At 36.7% G+C, this 16,968-nt stretch overlaps 1 protein-coding gene across 5 annotated transcripts in view; it reads right to left on the reverse strand.

Moving 5' to 3' along the window:
* The window catches only part of CP (ceruloplasmin), a 58,516-nt gene that overhangs the window by 30,521 nt on the left and 11,027 nt on the right, over positions 1 to 16,968 (reverse strand). For all 5 annotated transcript variants that reach the window (XR_014300791.1, XM_082691709.1, XM_082691710.1 and 2 more), the window contains exons 5-11: positions 15,536 to 15,748; positions 14,608 to 14,781; positions 12,233 to 12,487; positions 11,033 to 11,204; positions 7,876 to 8,015; positions 6,111 to 6,263; positions 4,383 to 4,597 (exon numbers count right to left, since the gene is read on the reverse strand). Coding sequence is in view for 4 of the 5 variants with exons in the window: in XM_082691709.1 (XP_082547835.1) it covers positions 4,383 to 4,597; positions 6,111 to 6,263; positions 7,876 to 8,015; positions 11,033 to 11,204; positions 12,233 to 12,487; positions 14,608 to 14,781; positions 15,536 to 15,748 (1,322 nt within the window). In the remaining variant the exon portion in view is untranslated. The remainder of the gene's footprint in view (positions 1 to 4,382; positions 4,598 to 6,110; positions 6,264 to 7,875; positions 8,016 to 11,032; positions 11,205 to 12,232; positions 12,488 to 14,607; positions 14,782 to 15,535; positions 15,749 to 16,968) is intronic.

Consider the following 16,968-nt stretch of genomic DNA (forward strand, 5'->3'; position numbering starts at 1 on the left):
CAAACTGAGAGTTGCTGGAGGGAGGTGGGCAGGGGATGAGCTAGAAGGATGATGGGTATTAAGGAGAGCACTTGTTACGATGAACACTGAGTGTTGTTATAAGTGACAAACCACTGAATTCTATTCCTGAAACTAGTATTGCCCGTATGATAACTAACTAGAGTTTAAATGAAAATTTGCAAACAAACAAAAAAACTCACAGTGTTCAAATAATGTTTTTCCTGAGAAGGGCAAGACTGGTTCAACATTAGGAAATCCTTAATGTATTTCATCATGCTTACAGATCAAAGGAAAAAAGATACATAGCAAATTTTTAAATAAAAATGTTTTAAATAAAAATTTTTTAAAAAATTATACATTTGGGACTAGCTATTCCCTTCACTTTCCCCTAGATCTTTGCAAGACTTCCTTCTTGAAATTTAGATCTCACCTCAAATATTACATTCACCTTATCTAAACTAGAATTTCTGTTTACTATTACCTTACCCTAAGTAGAAATTCCATGTTCATGGATAGGAAGACTCAATACTGCCAAGCTGTCAGTTCTTCCCAATTCAATCTATAGATTCAATGCAGTCCCAATAAAAATACCAGAAAATTATTTGTGTATATCAACAAAGTGATTTTGAAGTTTGTACAGAGGCAAAAGGCCCAGAATAACCAACATAATACTGAAGAAAAACAAAGTCAGAAGACTAGACATTTCCCAACTTCAGAACTTACTATAACACTGCAGCAATCAAGACACTATGCTACTGGTGAAAGAATAGACCAAAACATCAATGGGAAGACTTGAGAGACCAGAAGTAGACTCACATAAATTTAGTCAACTGATCTCTGACAAAGGAGCGAAGGCAATACATAGGAACAAAGATAGTCTTTTCAACAAATGGTGATGTAACAACTGCTCTTTTACAAGCGGGGAAAAAAAAAAGAAGAATCTAGACACAGATCTTACACTCTTTACAAAAATTAACTCAAAATGGATCACAGACCTAAATGTAAAATAAATAAGGCTCCTAAAAGACAACATAAGAAAAATCCAGATGACCTTGGCTAGAACTTTTGAGATATAATACCTAAAGGCACAAACTATGAAATAAATAATAGATCAGGTGGACTTCATCAAAATCACGGTTTAGGCTCTATATAAGATAATGTCCAGATAAGTGAGAAGACAATCCACAGACTGGGAGAAAATATTTGCAAAAGACACATCTGATAAAGAACAATTATCCAAGATATCAAAGAAGTTTTAAAACTCAACATTAAGAAAACAAACAACACTATTAACCAATAGGCAAAGACCTTAACAGATACCTCACCAAAGAAGATAAACAGATGGAAAACAAGCATTTGAAAAAATGTTCTACTTCCTATATCATTAGAGAAACAAACATTAAAACAAAAACAAGTTACCACTACACACCTATCGGAATGACCAAAATTTGGAACACTGACCACACCAGATACTGGCAAAGATGTGGCACAACAGGAACACCTGTTCATGTCTAGTGGGAATGCAAAATGGTATAGCCATTTTTGGAAGACAGTTTGGTATTCTTACAAAACGAAATGCATTTTTACCATACAGTCGAGCAACTGGACTCCTTGGTATTTACCCAAAGTGGCTGAAAACTTATGTCTACACAAAAACCTGCACATGGATATTTATGGCAGCTGTATGCACAATTGCCAAAACTTGGAAGTAACCGGGATGGTCTTCAGCAGGTGAATGGATAAAAAATCTGGTATATTCAGGCAATGGAACATGATTCAGCACTAAAAAGGAATGAACTACTGAGCCATGAAAAGACTTGGAAGAAACTTACATGTGTATTACCAAGTGAAAGAGGCCAGTCTGAAAAGGCTATATACTGTATGATTCTAACTACAGCATTCTGGAAAAAGGCAAAACTATAAATTATTAAAAAGACCAGTGGTTACCAGGGGTTGGGGATTGGTAATAAGAGATAAATAGATGGAAAAGGATTTTTAGGGCAGTGAAAATATTCTATATGATTCCATAATGGTGGACATTTCCATTATACACTTGTCTACACCCACAGGATGTAAACACCGAGAGTGAATTCTAAAGTAAACTATGGACTTTGGATGATAACAATGTGTCAGTGTAGGTTCATCAATTGTAACACAGGTGCCCTCTGTTGGAAATGTTGATCCTAAGGGAGGCTGTGTGTATGGGGGGGGGGGGGTAGTGGGTAGGGGATATATGGGAAATCTGCATTTTCTTCTTAATTTTGCTGTTAACCTTAAAGTGCGCTGAAAAGTTAAGTTGACAAAAATAATAGTGAAAAAATAAAAAACTCTAAAGCTAAAAATAAAAGGTGCTTATAATAAGAGAATAAATAAGAGGGGAGAAAGGATAGGAGCTAGACTTCTTTGAATATGTCTCTTTTTGTAGATTTGATGTGGAACCAGGAAATATTTTACATTATTATAAATAATATTACAATTTTAAAGGCAATCCCTAAAAGAAACAGAAGTAAAATTCAATAAACTTGTGTATCTGGTGGATAGCAAAACTACACAGCGAGGAACTATTCCAAATGACTTTAACTTTGTAATTTGACAGAACATCCCCAGTGGGATCTACTCTAAGGACCAAAAGGGCAGCAAACAAATCTTAAATTGTTTTCAGTAATTATATTCTGGCTGTAGTATTGTAATTATGATTCTGAGGCTATTGTATGCATAGTGTTCAATGAATTGAGTAAATGTTTATGTTGGTATCATTGAGAACTAAGATTTTTCAGTGCAGCTGAAGGGAGTACTGATGTAAGATAAATAAAGTTAAGTAAAAAACAATAAGAATCCTTAGACCTGAATTTGAATAGAAAGTATCAGTATGAACTCATGATAAATTTTCTCTTGAAAAAGTACATTTTCTAGTTCTGCCCATAGAAAAGGGCTAGGAACAATGATTAAGCCAATAGAAATGAATACCCATAGTGCCCAGATTGTGGTTCTGAATATAATTTCTTACTGAAAAGAACTAGGGCTTTTTGATTCTAGGTCTGACTCAGAAAGTGTATAATATGAACCTAAAATAGCTTTTTATGCTAAAAATCAAGGAAGCTTCAAGGACTACTAAGTTCATCTGAAAATGAAGGAATCAACCAGAACAAATCTCCTCCGTGGCAAGAAATAGAATTTGGGGGGCATCTATAGTGAAAATATCAGTGATTTTAAACATACCAAATATTCTTAAATCCATGAGTTCACAATAGCACTTAACAAGAAAAAATTATTAAGAATCTTTGAAGTATGTTAGAGGAGAACTATTACTTTGAAAACTTGTAAATAAAGGGAAAGAATCAAGCATTTGTCACTCCTTTCTTATAGAACATGTACCTCAGGCTAACCAAACAATCCATGAAGGGAAATTTCTGTTTATGGAAACATACTGGCTAATAAATAAAGAATGATGGGATCAGGATGTTACTATTGTACTATCCCTGATTAGTTTATGAATCTAAGAAATGGTTCTCAGAGGCCGACAACATTCCCAGCTGATGGAAGTACCCAGTAGCACACATGAGGCAGTACTGAGGGAAAAAAAATCTAACCTGTATTTGATCAAATCTGTAGATCTAGCCACTGATTTATAAGAAATTGAGGGAAAGAGAAAAAAACATGCTGAATGACACCATAGGAGTATGAGCAGTGAATCCAGGCAAGGGAAACTTCCATAAGATAAATGACCCTTGTGACAGGAAAAAAATACAACCTTGAGAAACCTTGAGAAACACAACAACTGATTACAATGTGTGTCATTATTTGCATACTGATTCAAACAACAAACTTGAAACAATTAAGAGGCAGCTGGAAAAACGGGAACACTGATTAGAAATGTGATGAAAAAATTTGATTAAAAATTGATGATACTAACATTATTATGATGATTCTAAGTTATGATCATTATATTGAGGGCTATTTTTTAAAGAGCCCTTATCTTTTATAGGTTCATATTATAATACTTAGAGATTAAAAACATGATGGAGTTAGGTATTTCTCTTTCCTGGTCAAATGGTCATTTCCTCCTTTTTAAAAATGCTTTAAGCAGTACTTTTTCCTCAGTGAATGTTGAGTGACCAATTATCATTTTTTATTTGTGTGTTGAAGTCTAAAAGTATCATAAAAGACCCTGGATTCTAAGAAAAGTCTGTTTCCAACTCATCTTGAAATAATCATGTTAGCCGGAGAATTTATGCATAGGAGAGCTCTTACGAGCTGGAGAAAAATTTGTAATAAATATTATGTATTAAATCCTCACTGTCTCAAAACCCACAATTTTTCTTATAATAATGATAATTCAAAGGGATTGAGAAGTCCTTTAAATTTTCCCTCATTGGACTCACCAGTCTCCCGTTTACATGTAAACTTCCTTTCCTACATATTTTCATTGGCCCGATAAGCCCAGTGAATATATCTTTGGTGGGATCCACAGCAGAGTAATACATCTTAGATAGGCAGATGGGATCTTTGTAAGTGGGTCCCACTTCTTTGGGGACAGTCCATTCGTAGGTGAATGTTTGTTTGGGTGCTACATGTGAAGCTGGAGGAGGAGGCACACCTGTGAGAAACATCACATTGGAGAGGTTAAGTATGCTTTCTAATGTGGTCATTTGAGCTACCAAGTAGACCGGGTTTAGTCCAAGACAACCCACTTCTCAGTTCCTTATTACGAATTAGAATGAAATCCTTCTTGAATGGTGTTCCACTTGTGTTCCTGTGTCAGGTCACGATGGGTGTGATTTCCTTCAGGAAGCCTCCTCTTAACCGGTCTGTGACTGGTGCCTGCTATGGTCTGAATGTTTGTGTCCTCCTAGAATTCACATATTGGAATCTTAATGCCCAATGAGATAGTCCTAGAAGGTGGGGACTTTGGTGGATGATTAAACCATGAGACTAGAGCACCCCCTAAATTGGATTAGTGCCCTTAAAGAGAGATCCCACAGAACTCCCTAGCCCCTGTTACCACATGGGAACACAGCAAGAAGTGTGAGACCCAGAAAAAGGTCCTTATCCAACCACGCTGGCCCCCTGATCTTGGACTTCCTGTTTGCAGAACTGTGAGAAATGAAGTCCTGTTGTTTATAAGCCACCCAGTCTGTGGAATTTAGTTACAGCAGCCTGAACAGACTAAGACAGGGCTGCTCTCAAAGCCGCTGATGATGTCCCCAGTACCTTTCATGCTAGGTTATGTGTATTTCCCCCACAAACAGAATGTACCTGAAGGAATGTGCCCTGAAGGAAGCAGTGTCTCTATATTTCCTTTGCTAGAACAACACCTGAAAAGAGGGTATAATCCATACATGTTCTATTGAACAAAACTGAATTAAAAATAACTTCAGAACTGAAAGGTAACTGCAGATGATCATGTTCAAATATCCTGATTTTACACTTGGGGAAACTGAGGTCAGAGGGACTGAATAATTTGCCCACAGTCACACTGTAAGAGGTGGCAAAAGCACTTGTCTTCATTTGTCAGCCTGATACATAGAAATACCCAAATGCATGCGTAAAATGGATTATTTGTATTATTAAAGTTATATTAAAATGCTTATAATGCTAAGGAAACAAACAGTATAAAAATACAATGACAAGTATTTATATACTATGATTTCAACTACATTCAAATATATATTATATGTACACAGATGAAAGACTGGAGGGTTATATAAGAATATCATAGTGGTTATCCATAGAACTATAGATAATATTTTTGGCTATACTTTTTCTATTTTTCAAATATTCTAATGAGCATCTAATCTTACAATTTTAAGAACATTTTTCAAGTCTAAAATTCACCCAAACAGTACCCCGGAAATGTATAATTGATATAATCTCAGTAAGTTCCTACCAGCATTGTCAAAAATCATCCAATTAAGGCAGGACAAAATTCCATATACCAGTTGGAAATGGAAGGAGAAGAGGTTAACTTGCTTCCTGGCACGATGCCTAAGAATGATATATGAGCGGCTTCCTTGGAAGTTTCTGCCTACAGTTTTTGCTGGGCAGTTTTCCCTGGCCGACCAGCACAGTAGGTTGTTAAATGTAGTTGGGTTACAGAATGTTGTACTCACTTCCACTCAGGGAGTTGTGAAGTGAGGTATAGTATGTGCCTTCGTTGTTCTTGCTGACCCTCACCCCAACTGGCTCAATACTGAGGGGATATGCTCCTTTGTTATGGAAAGTGACTCTGATGGTATCGTCCACCTCTGCCCAAATGACAGGACCTAGGGACAAAGAGCGCATTATTAGTCTTCCTTGGCGTATAACAAACAGAATACGTAAGACAGTTGTTTATTTTGGCTTGTCCTCTGGCAGAAACTGCTGGCAGCAACATCTTGTTTCTGGCAAATGGAACACCTGCTTTTTTTTGGTTTTGTTTTGTTTTTGTTTTTGTTTTTTGTTTTAAAGTCTGTTATCAACTTGACATGGTGAGGCTAGAAAGAATAAGGGCTTTCTGATTTATCTTCAGGTTAAGGAAATTTGTTATCATTTTCATCCAAGTTGGTTCACCAGCTTTATACATCGACAAGAAATTATTAGGAGTCTATATTCCTCATCCTAGCCTTCTGCTGGCCAGATGTGCGATATTTGTCCTAAGAGTCAGGGGACTGCTAGTTAAACCTTGACCACCCAAATAGGGTAAGTTAAATTGTCTTGGATGTGAAGAGTAACATTTTTATGGATTTTCTTTCACCAAAATTAATATTGTTACCAAATATAGAATAAAAACATATATAGTAGATATTTTATGCAATACATAAAATAGTATTTATTGAGAGCTTCTCATGTGCTTTTCTGAGTGTTAATGTGCATTAACTCATTTAATCCTTACAGCATCTTTATGAGATAAGAACTGTTATTGTTAATTTTTTAAAGATTTATTTATTTATTTGAGAGATAGACTGCGAATGCCTGCCGGGGAGCAGAGAGAGAAAGAGAAGCCGATTCCCCGCTGAGTGCAGAGGTGGATGCGGGGCTCAATCCCAGGACCCTGAGATCATGACCTGAGCTGAAACCAAGAGTCAGACGCTTAACTGCCTGAACCACAAAGGTGGCCCAGGACTATTATTGTTATTATTGTTCCCATTTTACACAAAGAGAGCAGGCAGAGTAAACAGTACTTTCAGAGGTCACATAGCCCATAGGCGAGGCATGAGGACAGTCTGAATTCAGACTCTGTGTGCTCACCCACTATATTCTGCCTGAAGGTTTGAGCAAGAACAGGTCTCTGGGTTGTGCCCAAGGTTCTAAGACAGACTCTGCCTTTTTCATTAGTAGCCTGGACTTTAATTCTAGAGGAATGTACTTTCAGTTAAGAATAGAGGCTAATGGCTTTGTTGTCAATTTATTTTATTTTTGTTGTTATTAATTTAAACCAAGTCATAAACACACATTTCTCCTTGCCCTTTTAAAAAAATCTTTATATACTTATTTGAGAGAAGAATGGCAACAGAGAGCATGAGCGGGGAGGAAAGGGAGAAGCAGACACCCCACTGAGCAGAGAGCCCAAGGCGGGACTTGATCCCATGACCCTGGGATCATGACCTGAGCTGAAGGCTAATCAACTGAGCCACTCACGTGCCACTCTCCTTACCTCTTGAAGGAAACAAAAAATCATTTGAAGTCAGCAGAGCTTTTAATGATGAAGATTTACTATTGGTAATTTTCATTGGAAAAGTAATTAGCTGCTATCCTTTAATTATTGAATGACCCTCCACATCCTTAGTTTATATGTAGAAATCATACTGTGGGTCCTGAAGTTTCTGTTCTTTCTGAGATTGGGTAGGTAGTCCAGGACAAGAGTCCAACAGTCACAGATATTCTGCATGGACTCACCCAGGATGCCAAGATGTTCCTCTTCAGGGCCTCTCTTCTTTCGATTTGTGAAGGAGGCATCTGTGTACTCACGATAAACCAGCTTTTTATAAGATCCTCCAATTCTTGTAGTGCCCTGTTCAAAAAATACCTCTGAAGCACTGCCAAAAGAAAAAGGGTTTAACACCGGAGTTGAGAGCAGAACAAACAGCAGGCATTCACATAGGAGAAATTGCAAAGCAAAATTATGACCAGTGCTCAGAGGCAAGGCTTATTTATGATTTGCTAAATATTCAGACAGAAGCAGCTGGTACTAGGCACCTCGTAGAAGGCTGTTCAATTAATGGGTGGGGTATCATGGTGTAGAGTTTTCCTTTTTTTCAAGTGAAGTGGAAAATTTTAGGATGACCCACATCAACCCCTAATAGTCATTAATTGTTCTATAATGGAATCTTTAAAACAAGTTACAAAATGTTTAAAATTCAGTATCTACTGTTCATTGCATATTAGCACAAGCCAGGTACTTAGGAGCTTTCATTTATTATCTGACACTCACACAATATGGCAACAAAGTTGGTATTATTCTCCCCTTCATTCTTATAAATGAAGAAATTAAATTTCAGAAAGGCATCTGACTTGCCAGAGTCAACCCATTCCTCTCTTCTCCCATTTGATGAATGTATTGGACACCTGCTTTTTACCAGGGAACTTGTTATGTGCTGATGGTATAACCAGAAGCAAGCTGGACCCAGCCCTGTCCACAGGGACTTTATACTGATCAGAGAAGACAGACTATGAACTGATCAACACAATAACAAGCAATAAGCACAGGGTGTTATGGAACATTCTCCTGGGCTTAAGGGAAGCGTTGGGAAAAGGCCCCAAAAACTTTCCAAAGAAAGTGATTTTTCAAAATGATCTAGAAGAGAGAGAGTCAAGTTAGAAAGATGAAATATATGTGGTGGGGAGAATGGGGTGGGTGTTTACAAAGAAGCAACACACTGTGGAAGGTTCAGAGGAAAGAGTGAATGCGGCATGTTTTATGAAATATGACCGGAGCATGGTGAACGGGGCAGGGCAAAAGAGAGAGAAAGAGGCAGAAGAGAGAAAGTGAGACTTGGAGAGATAAGGAGTGGGTAGCAGGACCCAGTTAAAGTTTCAGTACTCCATCCCAGAGCAGTGGGAAAGCTCTGAAAGATGTGAGCATTCAGGAGTAGTATTTTAAGAGGATCCCTCAGGTCGGGGAAAAGTAGACAACTGTTGGAGACATTTAGGATACACCGAGGCAGTACATAATGAAGAGAGAAGGAGGGAGTGGTAACGTGGGGAGTCAGGGATGGTGCTCAGGTTTCAGGCTTGACTGAGGGATGCACAGTGATTGACTATTCACACAGAGGAGGAAGCTCAGACATACGGGGAAGACAATAGGTTCAGATTGGACATACTGATTTGAAGGGACCTCATCCAAGTGGGGTGTCTTTTAAACAATTTTAAATGCAAATCTACAATTTACAAGATGCAGCTTTGGAGTCATTGCATCTGGATGTCAGTGTAGACTGGGACCTAAACATCTGCTTCAGGAATCACAGACCTGGGTGGAGGCAGGCCTGGCCATGGACATGGCATGTGTCATTGAGTAAGCTACTTAACATTTCCAAGGCGCTTGGGGGCAAATAAAGCTCCCCTTGGGTGGTGATGTTTGAGCAGGGACTTGAAGCAGGGGTGTGGCATAATCTCATCAACGTTTTGGAAATCTTACTTTGGGTGCTTTATAGAGAATGGATAGTAGGAAAGAAGTCTAAGCAGGGAAGAACAGCTGGGAGGCTGTGGAAGTTATTAGAAATGGACAGTAGTTTCTGTGAATCTAAGGATACTGTCATGAGAGTGAAAAGAAAGCCTATAGAACGGGAGAAAATATTTGCAAACCATATATCTGGTAAGAGGTTAATATCCAAAATATGTAAGGAAGTCATAGGCTTTAACAACCACTACCAACAAGAACAAAAACAAACGACCCAATTCAACAATGGGACTTGAGGACTTGAAGAGATGTTTCTCTGAATCATCAACAAGAACGTGAAAAGATGTTCAACTTCACTAATCATCAGTAAAATACAAGTCAAAACCAATAAGATGCCTATTATAAAAAAATGTGAAATAAATATTGGCAAGGAAGTGGAGAAATTGGAGCTCTTGTACATTACTGGGGGAAATGTAAACTGGTACAGCCACTGTAGAAAAAAATATGGCTGTTCCTCAAAAAATTAAAAATGCAATTGTCACATGATTGAGCAATTCCATTCCTGGGATGTACACAAAAGAATTGAAAGCAGAGATGTAAACAATATGCTCATCCTTCCATGTTCATAGTTGCATTATTCACAATAGCCAAAAATGGAAACAACCCAAATTTTCATCAACAGACAGATGGATAAATAAAACGTGATACATGTGTAAAATGGAATATTACTGAGCCTTGAAGAAGAACAAATGCTACGACATGGATGAACCATGAAAACATTATGCTAAGTGAAATAAGCCAGACAAAAAAGGACAAATACTCCCATCATCCCACTTGTATTAAGTGCTCAGAATAGGCAAATTCATAGAGATAGGAAGTAGAAGTTATCAGGGATTAGAAAGCTACTATTTAATGGTTGCAGTCTTTCTATTTAGAATGATGGCAAAGTTCTAGAAATGGATAGTGTGGATGATGGTACAATTTTGTGAATGTACTTAATACTGCCGGATTGCACAATGCTGTATTTTCTCTTATTTAAAAAATTAATTAATTAGCCAATTAATTAACTAATTTTTATTTGACTTCAATTAGCCAAAGTATAGTGCTGTATTTTCATGAAAGTAAAGCTAATGCATTGATCAGTCTCATTATACTTGGTATTTTCTGAGGAATTTGTTAAGTATCTGATAATTTTTAAAATCGTTTTCTTTCATGAACTCAAAAGTCATATTTCTAAAGGGAGACTCATACCAAACACTTTAATAAATATTTAGCAGTGTAGTTACTCAGTTTCAGGTACCAGTTATAATGTTAATTCCTGATTCCATCTTTTGTGGATCTTTCTTTCTCTTTCTCTCTCTCTCTCTTTCTTTCTTTTTCTCTTTCTTTCTTTCTTTCGAGTCCTATTTTGAAATAATAGTCTTTTTCCTGAATTACCTTCCAGGGGCTGTTAAGTTTTCTTTGGTGAAGATGTCTATTCCAGAAGGTGCATAGTTCCAGACAATTTCCTCAGCAGCGATGTAGTAATGTCTAACATGTTTCCCACGAATATTGTCCTCTGATGAAGGCTTGTTACAGTCTTGGACCTGGAAAAAGGCCTGGAGACCAGCTGAAAGCCACATGGAAGGAAACATTGGTTAATGGAGCCAGTGGGTTTTCCCTCCTATTGCCTTGTAAATACTGTCGGTGAAATAACAGAAGGGAATTGAAGAAATAGACAGCTAGAAACAACACTAAAAATTAGAGTAAACTGCAGTAACTAAATTACTGGTGGAAAATTCAAGCAGTAAAACTTCTCTATATGGCACAGAAAAGAGATATTAAACACTAGTATTATCAAAAATGTGGTACCAATCTTTGTGGTTTCACTTGGGAGGTCTTTTGGTGGGAAATTTGGGACACATTAATAGATAATTAATGAAGAGAGGTTTGGCCTCACTTCATATTTTAAGGGCCAAGGTGGAGTGGAGGAGGAGGAATAGAATGAGCATATATGATTATTGTTCTCAGACAATATCGAAATGGCTATGCTCCCAGTGTGTTGGGTCTTCTGAGGCCAAGGTCATATTTAATAGGTGAGGTTATGTCTGAAGGTCAGAGTTAACATACCAAAAGACCCAGATTAAATTTAATTTCTTCAGTAGATCAATATTACAAACTAGTATTTTTTTTAAGAACTAAGAATGTTCTTATATTGAAGAGATAGAGGAGGAACTTAGCTAGTTAAACCAAGGAACAGCTGGACTTCAAAGAACAAAGTTGGTTATATTTGATAGAACCAAGAAAAAAAAAACTATCTTTCAGCACCACATGCAAATCTTCTGGCATTTACGATAATGTGTATTTTATAAAGCTGAGAAGTTATATAGGGAATTAAACTTTTAGGACAGGAGTACACAATCAGAACCAGTTGTTATCTTCCCCCAATTAGTACAATTTCACATTTTATTACTTTATAAAATTCTAGTCTTTCAGTCCTTTTTATTACATTATGATGCATACTGTCATAGGAATGAAATTACATTACCAGTTCAAGGTTCAGATTATTCCTGATTCCCCATAATTACCTCATTAGTGGTGTAACTGAGACATGATGCTATTTCAGCTGACAGCTCATTTTGGGTAAAGATGCCTTACCTTTCAGGTGGTTAAGATTCTGACAGCTAAGCATCCATTCTCCAGGATTCTGGGCCACCATGAAAGCTTCGAAGAGGGTAGCAGGAAAGAGATTGACTGTATCAATTCGGTAGTTCTTATTAGTCAACACCTGGCCGTGGAAGAAGGCTGCATGCACATCCACTTCGTTACCCATACCAAAAAGGTACCATCTGACTCTGTCCTCTGCACACATGGAGAGTCCCGGGAGACTTCCGAAAACATATCCATTCACAGCTGTAAGCCAAGAACAGAGATTGTGACTCACAGACATTGGTGCCTGGGACAGTAATAGTCATCTCTATAGAAACAGAATGAATTTGGGATGGAAAATACATGACATATATCCTGTTGCTATTCCTCCCTCCTGTACCCACATCAGACATCACTAATCAATCACAGCGCTCTTATTTTAGACCTGAATTCAGCCTCAGGAATTTTGTCAACACAGCATTAGTAGATGAACATAACACTGAAGATGAAACCTGTTTTCTTTCTCCGTTAGGAGCTATCCTCATTAATATGTGTATTTATAAATACAAATATGTGTTTATATTCATACACATACAAAATATCTATACATAAATTTTTTAAAAGACTTAGGCTTATTTGGTAATCAATCATGTATCATATTGACAGGGGTAATATGAATGGCTTTAATGTTTTCTTTCTGCCTATCAGAACTCTGCCAATTTTCTACAGTGAATATGAATTACTTGTGTAATAACACAAGGAAAGCTTTTTTCTTTTCTTTTCTTTTTTTAAAAGATTGGCAGAAAAAATTAGAAGAGATGTGGAGGAGGAAAGAAGAAATGCAGGGGAAGGATTGTAGGCACCAGTACCAGAGCCACAAAGCCCTAAGTCCAAAGGCAGGGTGATGTAAAGCCTTTTGAAGAAATTTAGGATCACTATTCAAACTCGGTGGTCCTAGAAGTACGGTGAAAATTGCTTCTCAGTAGCACCATGAATTATACAACAGCGGTACAACCAGACTGACCCAAACTAGATGTTTGAGTATCTTTTTCTAACATCTATTTTTGATTACTGCAGAACAGAGGCAGGATTGAAGTATAGAAAGAGGGCCTTCCAGCCAGAAATAAGCAAAAGTTGGTGAAAAAATTCTGTACTTTGTTAGTTATTTTTCTGCTTTGGTAGTTATTTTTTTTTTAAATATAATTTTTTATTTTTTATAAACATATATTTTTATCCCCAGGGGTACAGGTCTGTGAATCACCAGGTTTACATACTTTACAGCACTCACCAAAGCACATACTCTCCCCAATGTCCATAATCCCACCCCCTTCTCCCAATCCCCCTCCCCCCAGGAACCCTCAGTTTGTTTTGTGAGATTAAGAGTCACTTATGGTTTGTCTCCCTCCCAATCCCATCTTGTTTCATTTATTCTTCTCGTACCCACTTAAGCCCCCATGTTGCATCACCACTTCCTCATATCAGGGAGATCATATGATAGTTTGTATTACTGATTTGAGTAAAGATTATTTTGAAGAAGCTAAACACAAACAAAATCTATACTTCTTGGTCTAGTTGATGTTAAGAGACGTGATTTTTTTAATGCAAATTCTGAGTGATAGAAAACTTTACTAAGCTCATTATTTTGTGTCTGGGGGCACAATTAAGAGCTAAGGAGAAACGTAGGCAATAAACAAAGCATTTCTAGAAGAAATAAAGTGAATTAAAAGTTAAAAGAAAAATGATGCAGATGAAAAATGTATGAGTAAAAGAAATACCTTGTAGAAGTAGTGGTTAGAACTATTTTCCTAAATACAGTTCAATGCTTTATGATATAAGTATAATTTTAAGCATTTAGTTTAATAATTTTAGGCTGCCTCAAATAATTGTTGGGATGAGTTTGAAGGTTAAACAAATATATAAATAAATATAAAATGCATATACATTAAACCATAATTGACGATGTTTTCTACTTATTAGTTTGGGAATAATTTGGTGTATCCAGTTTTACTAGGCACAGAGTTTTGATTTGATCTAGCTGAATATAAAGTTGCACATTTAATATGCCTTTTTATCAAGGCCATACTAGAAACACACAACTTAGTGATGCCTGGGTGGCTCAATTTGTTAAGCATCTCTCTTCATATCAGGTCATGATCCTAGGGTCTTGGGATCCAGGCTGCTTGCTCAACAGGCAGTCTGCTTCTCTCTCTGCCTGCGGCTTCCCCTGCTTGTGTTCTCTCTCTCTCTCTCTGACAAGTAAATAAGTAAAAATCTTAAAAAAAAAATAAAGAAGCACACTATCTATTCATGTGAAGGATAAACCTAGCAGACCTAATAGATCAAGAAAAATAAGACCAAAATTAAAACATCTTCTATAATCTTACAATACATCCTGTTACTCTCCTGGAAGTCTTCATCATCTTTGTCAACTTTCTCTGGTTCAGAGCAATAGTTTTTAATGTTGTCATCTAGGTACCAGCTGAGATTTTCATCCACCACAGAAAACATCACCACAAATTCTTGGTCAATATTTTTTTCTTTTTCATTATCCAGAGAATCTGAAGTAAAAATTACTATTTTAGTAGAAGTTAATCTTTAACATGTATTTTTAGCAGGTGATTTATAGCTTTAAAGATTTATTTTTCTTATAAAGCACAAATCTGGATTAGTCACTTCTGTTTTACAAACATGAAAACACCAGGAAATTTTATGGTCAGTGTCCAGGGCATGGAGATCCTCATATATCTGAATATCCACTGACCACATAATTATTCAATACTCTTTGGCAGATGTAAAGGTTGGAATTTAAAGTTGTGTGTATATGTTCTGGTCCCATAAGCTGAGACAGTAAGTCTTTTCAGGTAACTCATTATCCCAGTAAGAATTAGGTTTCAAGCTACTGAACTATGTCATCTTTGTCATGATGCTAGAAATAGATACTGTGATCCTGTATTGACCAACACAGTACAGATAGCTATAGAACTATCACCACGGAGTGCTGCTAAGGGGGTCACTTTCAGTAAAGTCATACATCTCTTCAACGTCACTGTTGGAAATTACATAGAGCAAAACCTATCTTCCAGGAAAGCATGTTTCTTACTGTTTAGCAATGTGTGTGAATGCTTGTTCCATTTATCCCTTCTTTTTTTCCTGTCTTGCTGTTTCTTTCCTTTTTTTCTGGATTCACCCCCCCCCCTCAACCTTACCTACTCAATCATAACACAGAAGAGTTGACTTATAGTTAAAAAAAACAAACTGCCCCATCTCTTGCCTTTTGGTCATACATTGTGATCAACAATGAAAAAAATGTACCTTTTTTACAGATTATTAAGGGTCCGATGAGTCCTGAGGCAATATCTTTTGGAGCATCAATGTGGGAATGGTAAATCCTGGTCACACAATTGCTATCTTCCTCACCAGGACTCTGGTCTTCGGTGGCATCCAATACGTATGTGTACTGCTCGCCTGGATACACTTTGTCATCTGCTTTGTGAAAATCTGTCGTGTTGTCAGGATAGATGGCCCCTGGGAAGCAATATGCAATAAAGTTACAATGTGAATGTATTTGAACTTAAATGAGAGAATAGATGCTCCATTAATTTTTTCAGCAAACATTTATACAATTTCTAGTATGTGCCCTCTTGTGTATCTGGTGATGTCCTGTTTGGACACAGAGGAGTGAAGGAGTGAGAGGCTAATGACTAAGGGGTCTGGAAGCTTCATAGAAAATTTGGTCATTATTATTTTTTATACTTACTGAATCTTAAGGGAGTAGTAATAGAGAATAGTGACTTTTGGTTTACAATTTAAAGAACAACTTTTGCTTTGGGGTCATGGTATGGAAGCATGAGCAAAATGGCTACTCTCTATTATAATTTGGAACATCTTATATGATATCAAATTTATGCCCATGAAGTAACTACAGATTTTTAAAAATTTTGTACTTTAAATTTTGGAAATTTCCAGAAACATGTAAAAGCCGAGAAAATAATATAATGAACTTCCACGTACCTGTCAATTGAACTTTAACAATGATAACTCAAGGCCAATCCTTATCCCTATACCCTCACCTACTCTTATCTCCATCACCATCGAATTATTCTAAAGCAAATTCCAGGCATCATATAATTTCATTCATAAATACTTGAATATGTACCTCTAAAGGATAAGAGCTCTTTTTTCTTCTCACAGCAACACAATATAACTACCATAACTTAAAAATGAGTAATGCCCTAATATACCATTAAATCATAAAAAAAGAAATAAGACAGCAGTCAACCTCCATGTTAGGAACATATTTGTTTGTTTCAGAAGAACAAACAAAGATATATGGTCAAAACAATCACCTTCTAAAGCAATACCTCTTTAAAAAAGAAAATTAATAATAAAAAAAACTAATTTTATTTTCATTTCTAGACTTAATCTTTGTAATTTCAGTTAGCATGGCCTCCGCATTTTTGCTTATGATAATATCTGATGTTCATTGAGTTATTATTATGTACTATTGTCACTATTTTATATATGAGGACATTGAAGCACAGAGAATTTAAGAGAATTTAAAAACTTGCTTAAGATCACTCAGCCAATAAAAGTCAAAGCTGCACTTGAAACTTGGTCTATTACTTTCAGAGCCCTTGCTCTTATCCACGACAAAACACCACCTCTTTCACTCATCATTACCATCATTGAGTACTAAAAATGAGTTTATCCCAAGTTAGAAGGGTATGGGACAAAGGCCACAGTAT

The sequence above is a fragment of the Mustela nivalis genome (assembly GCF_964662115.1).
Source record: "Mustela nivalis genome assembly, chromosome: 1".
NCBI classification, from domain to species: Eukaryota; Metazoa; Chordata; class Mammalia; order Carnivora; family Mustelidae; genus Mustela; species Mustela nivalis.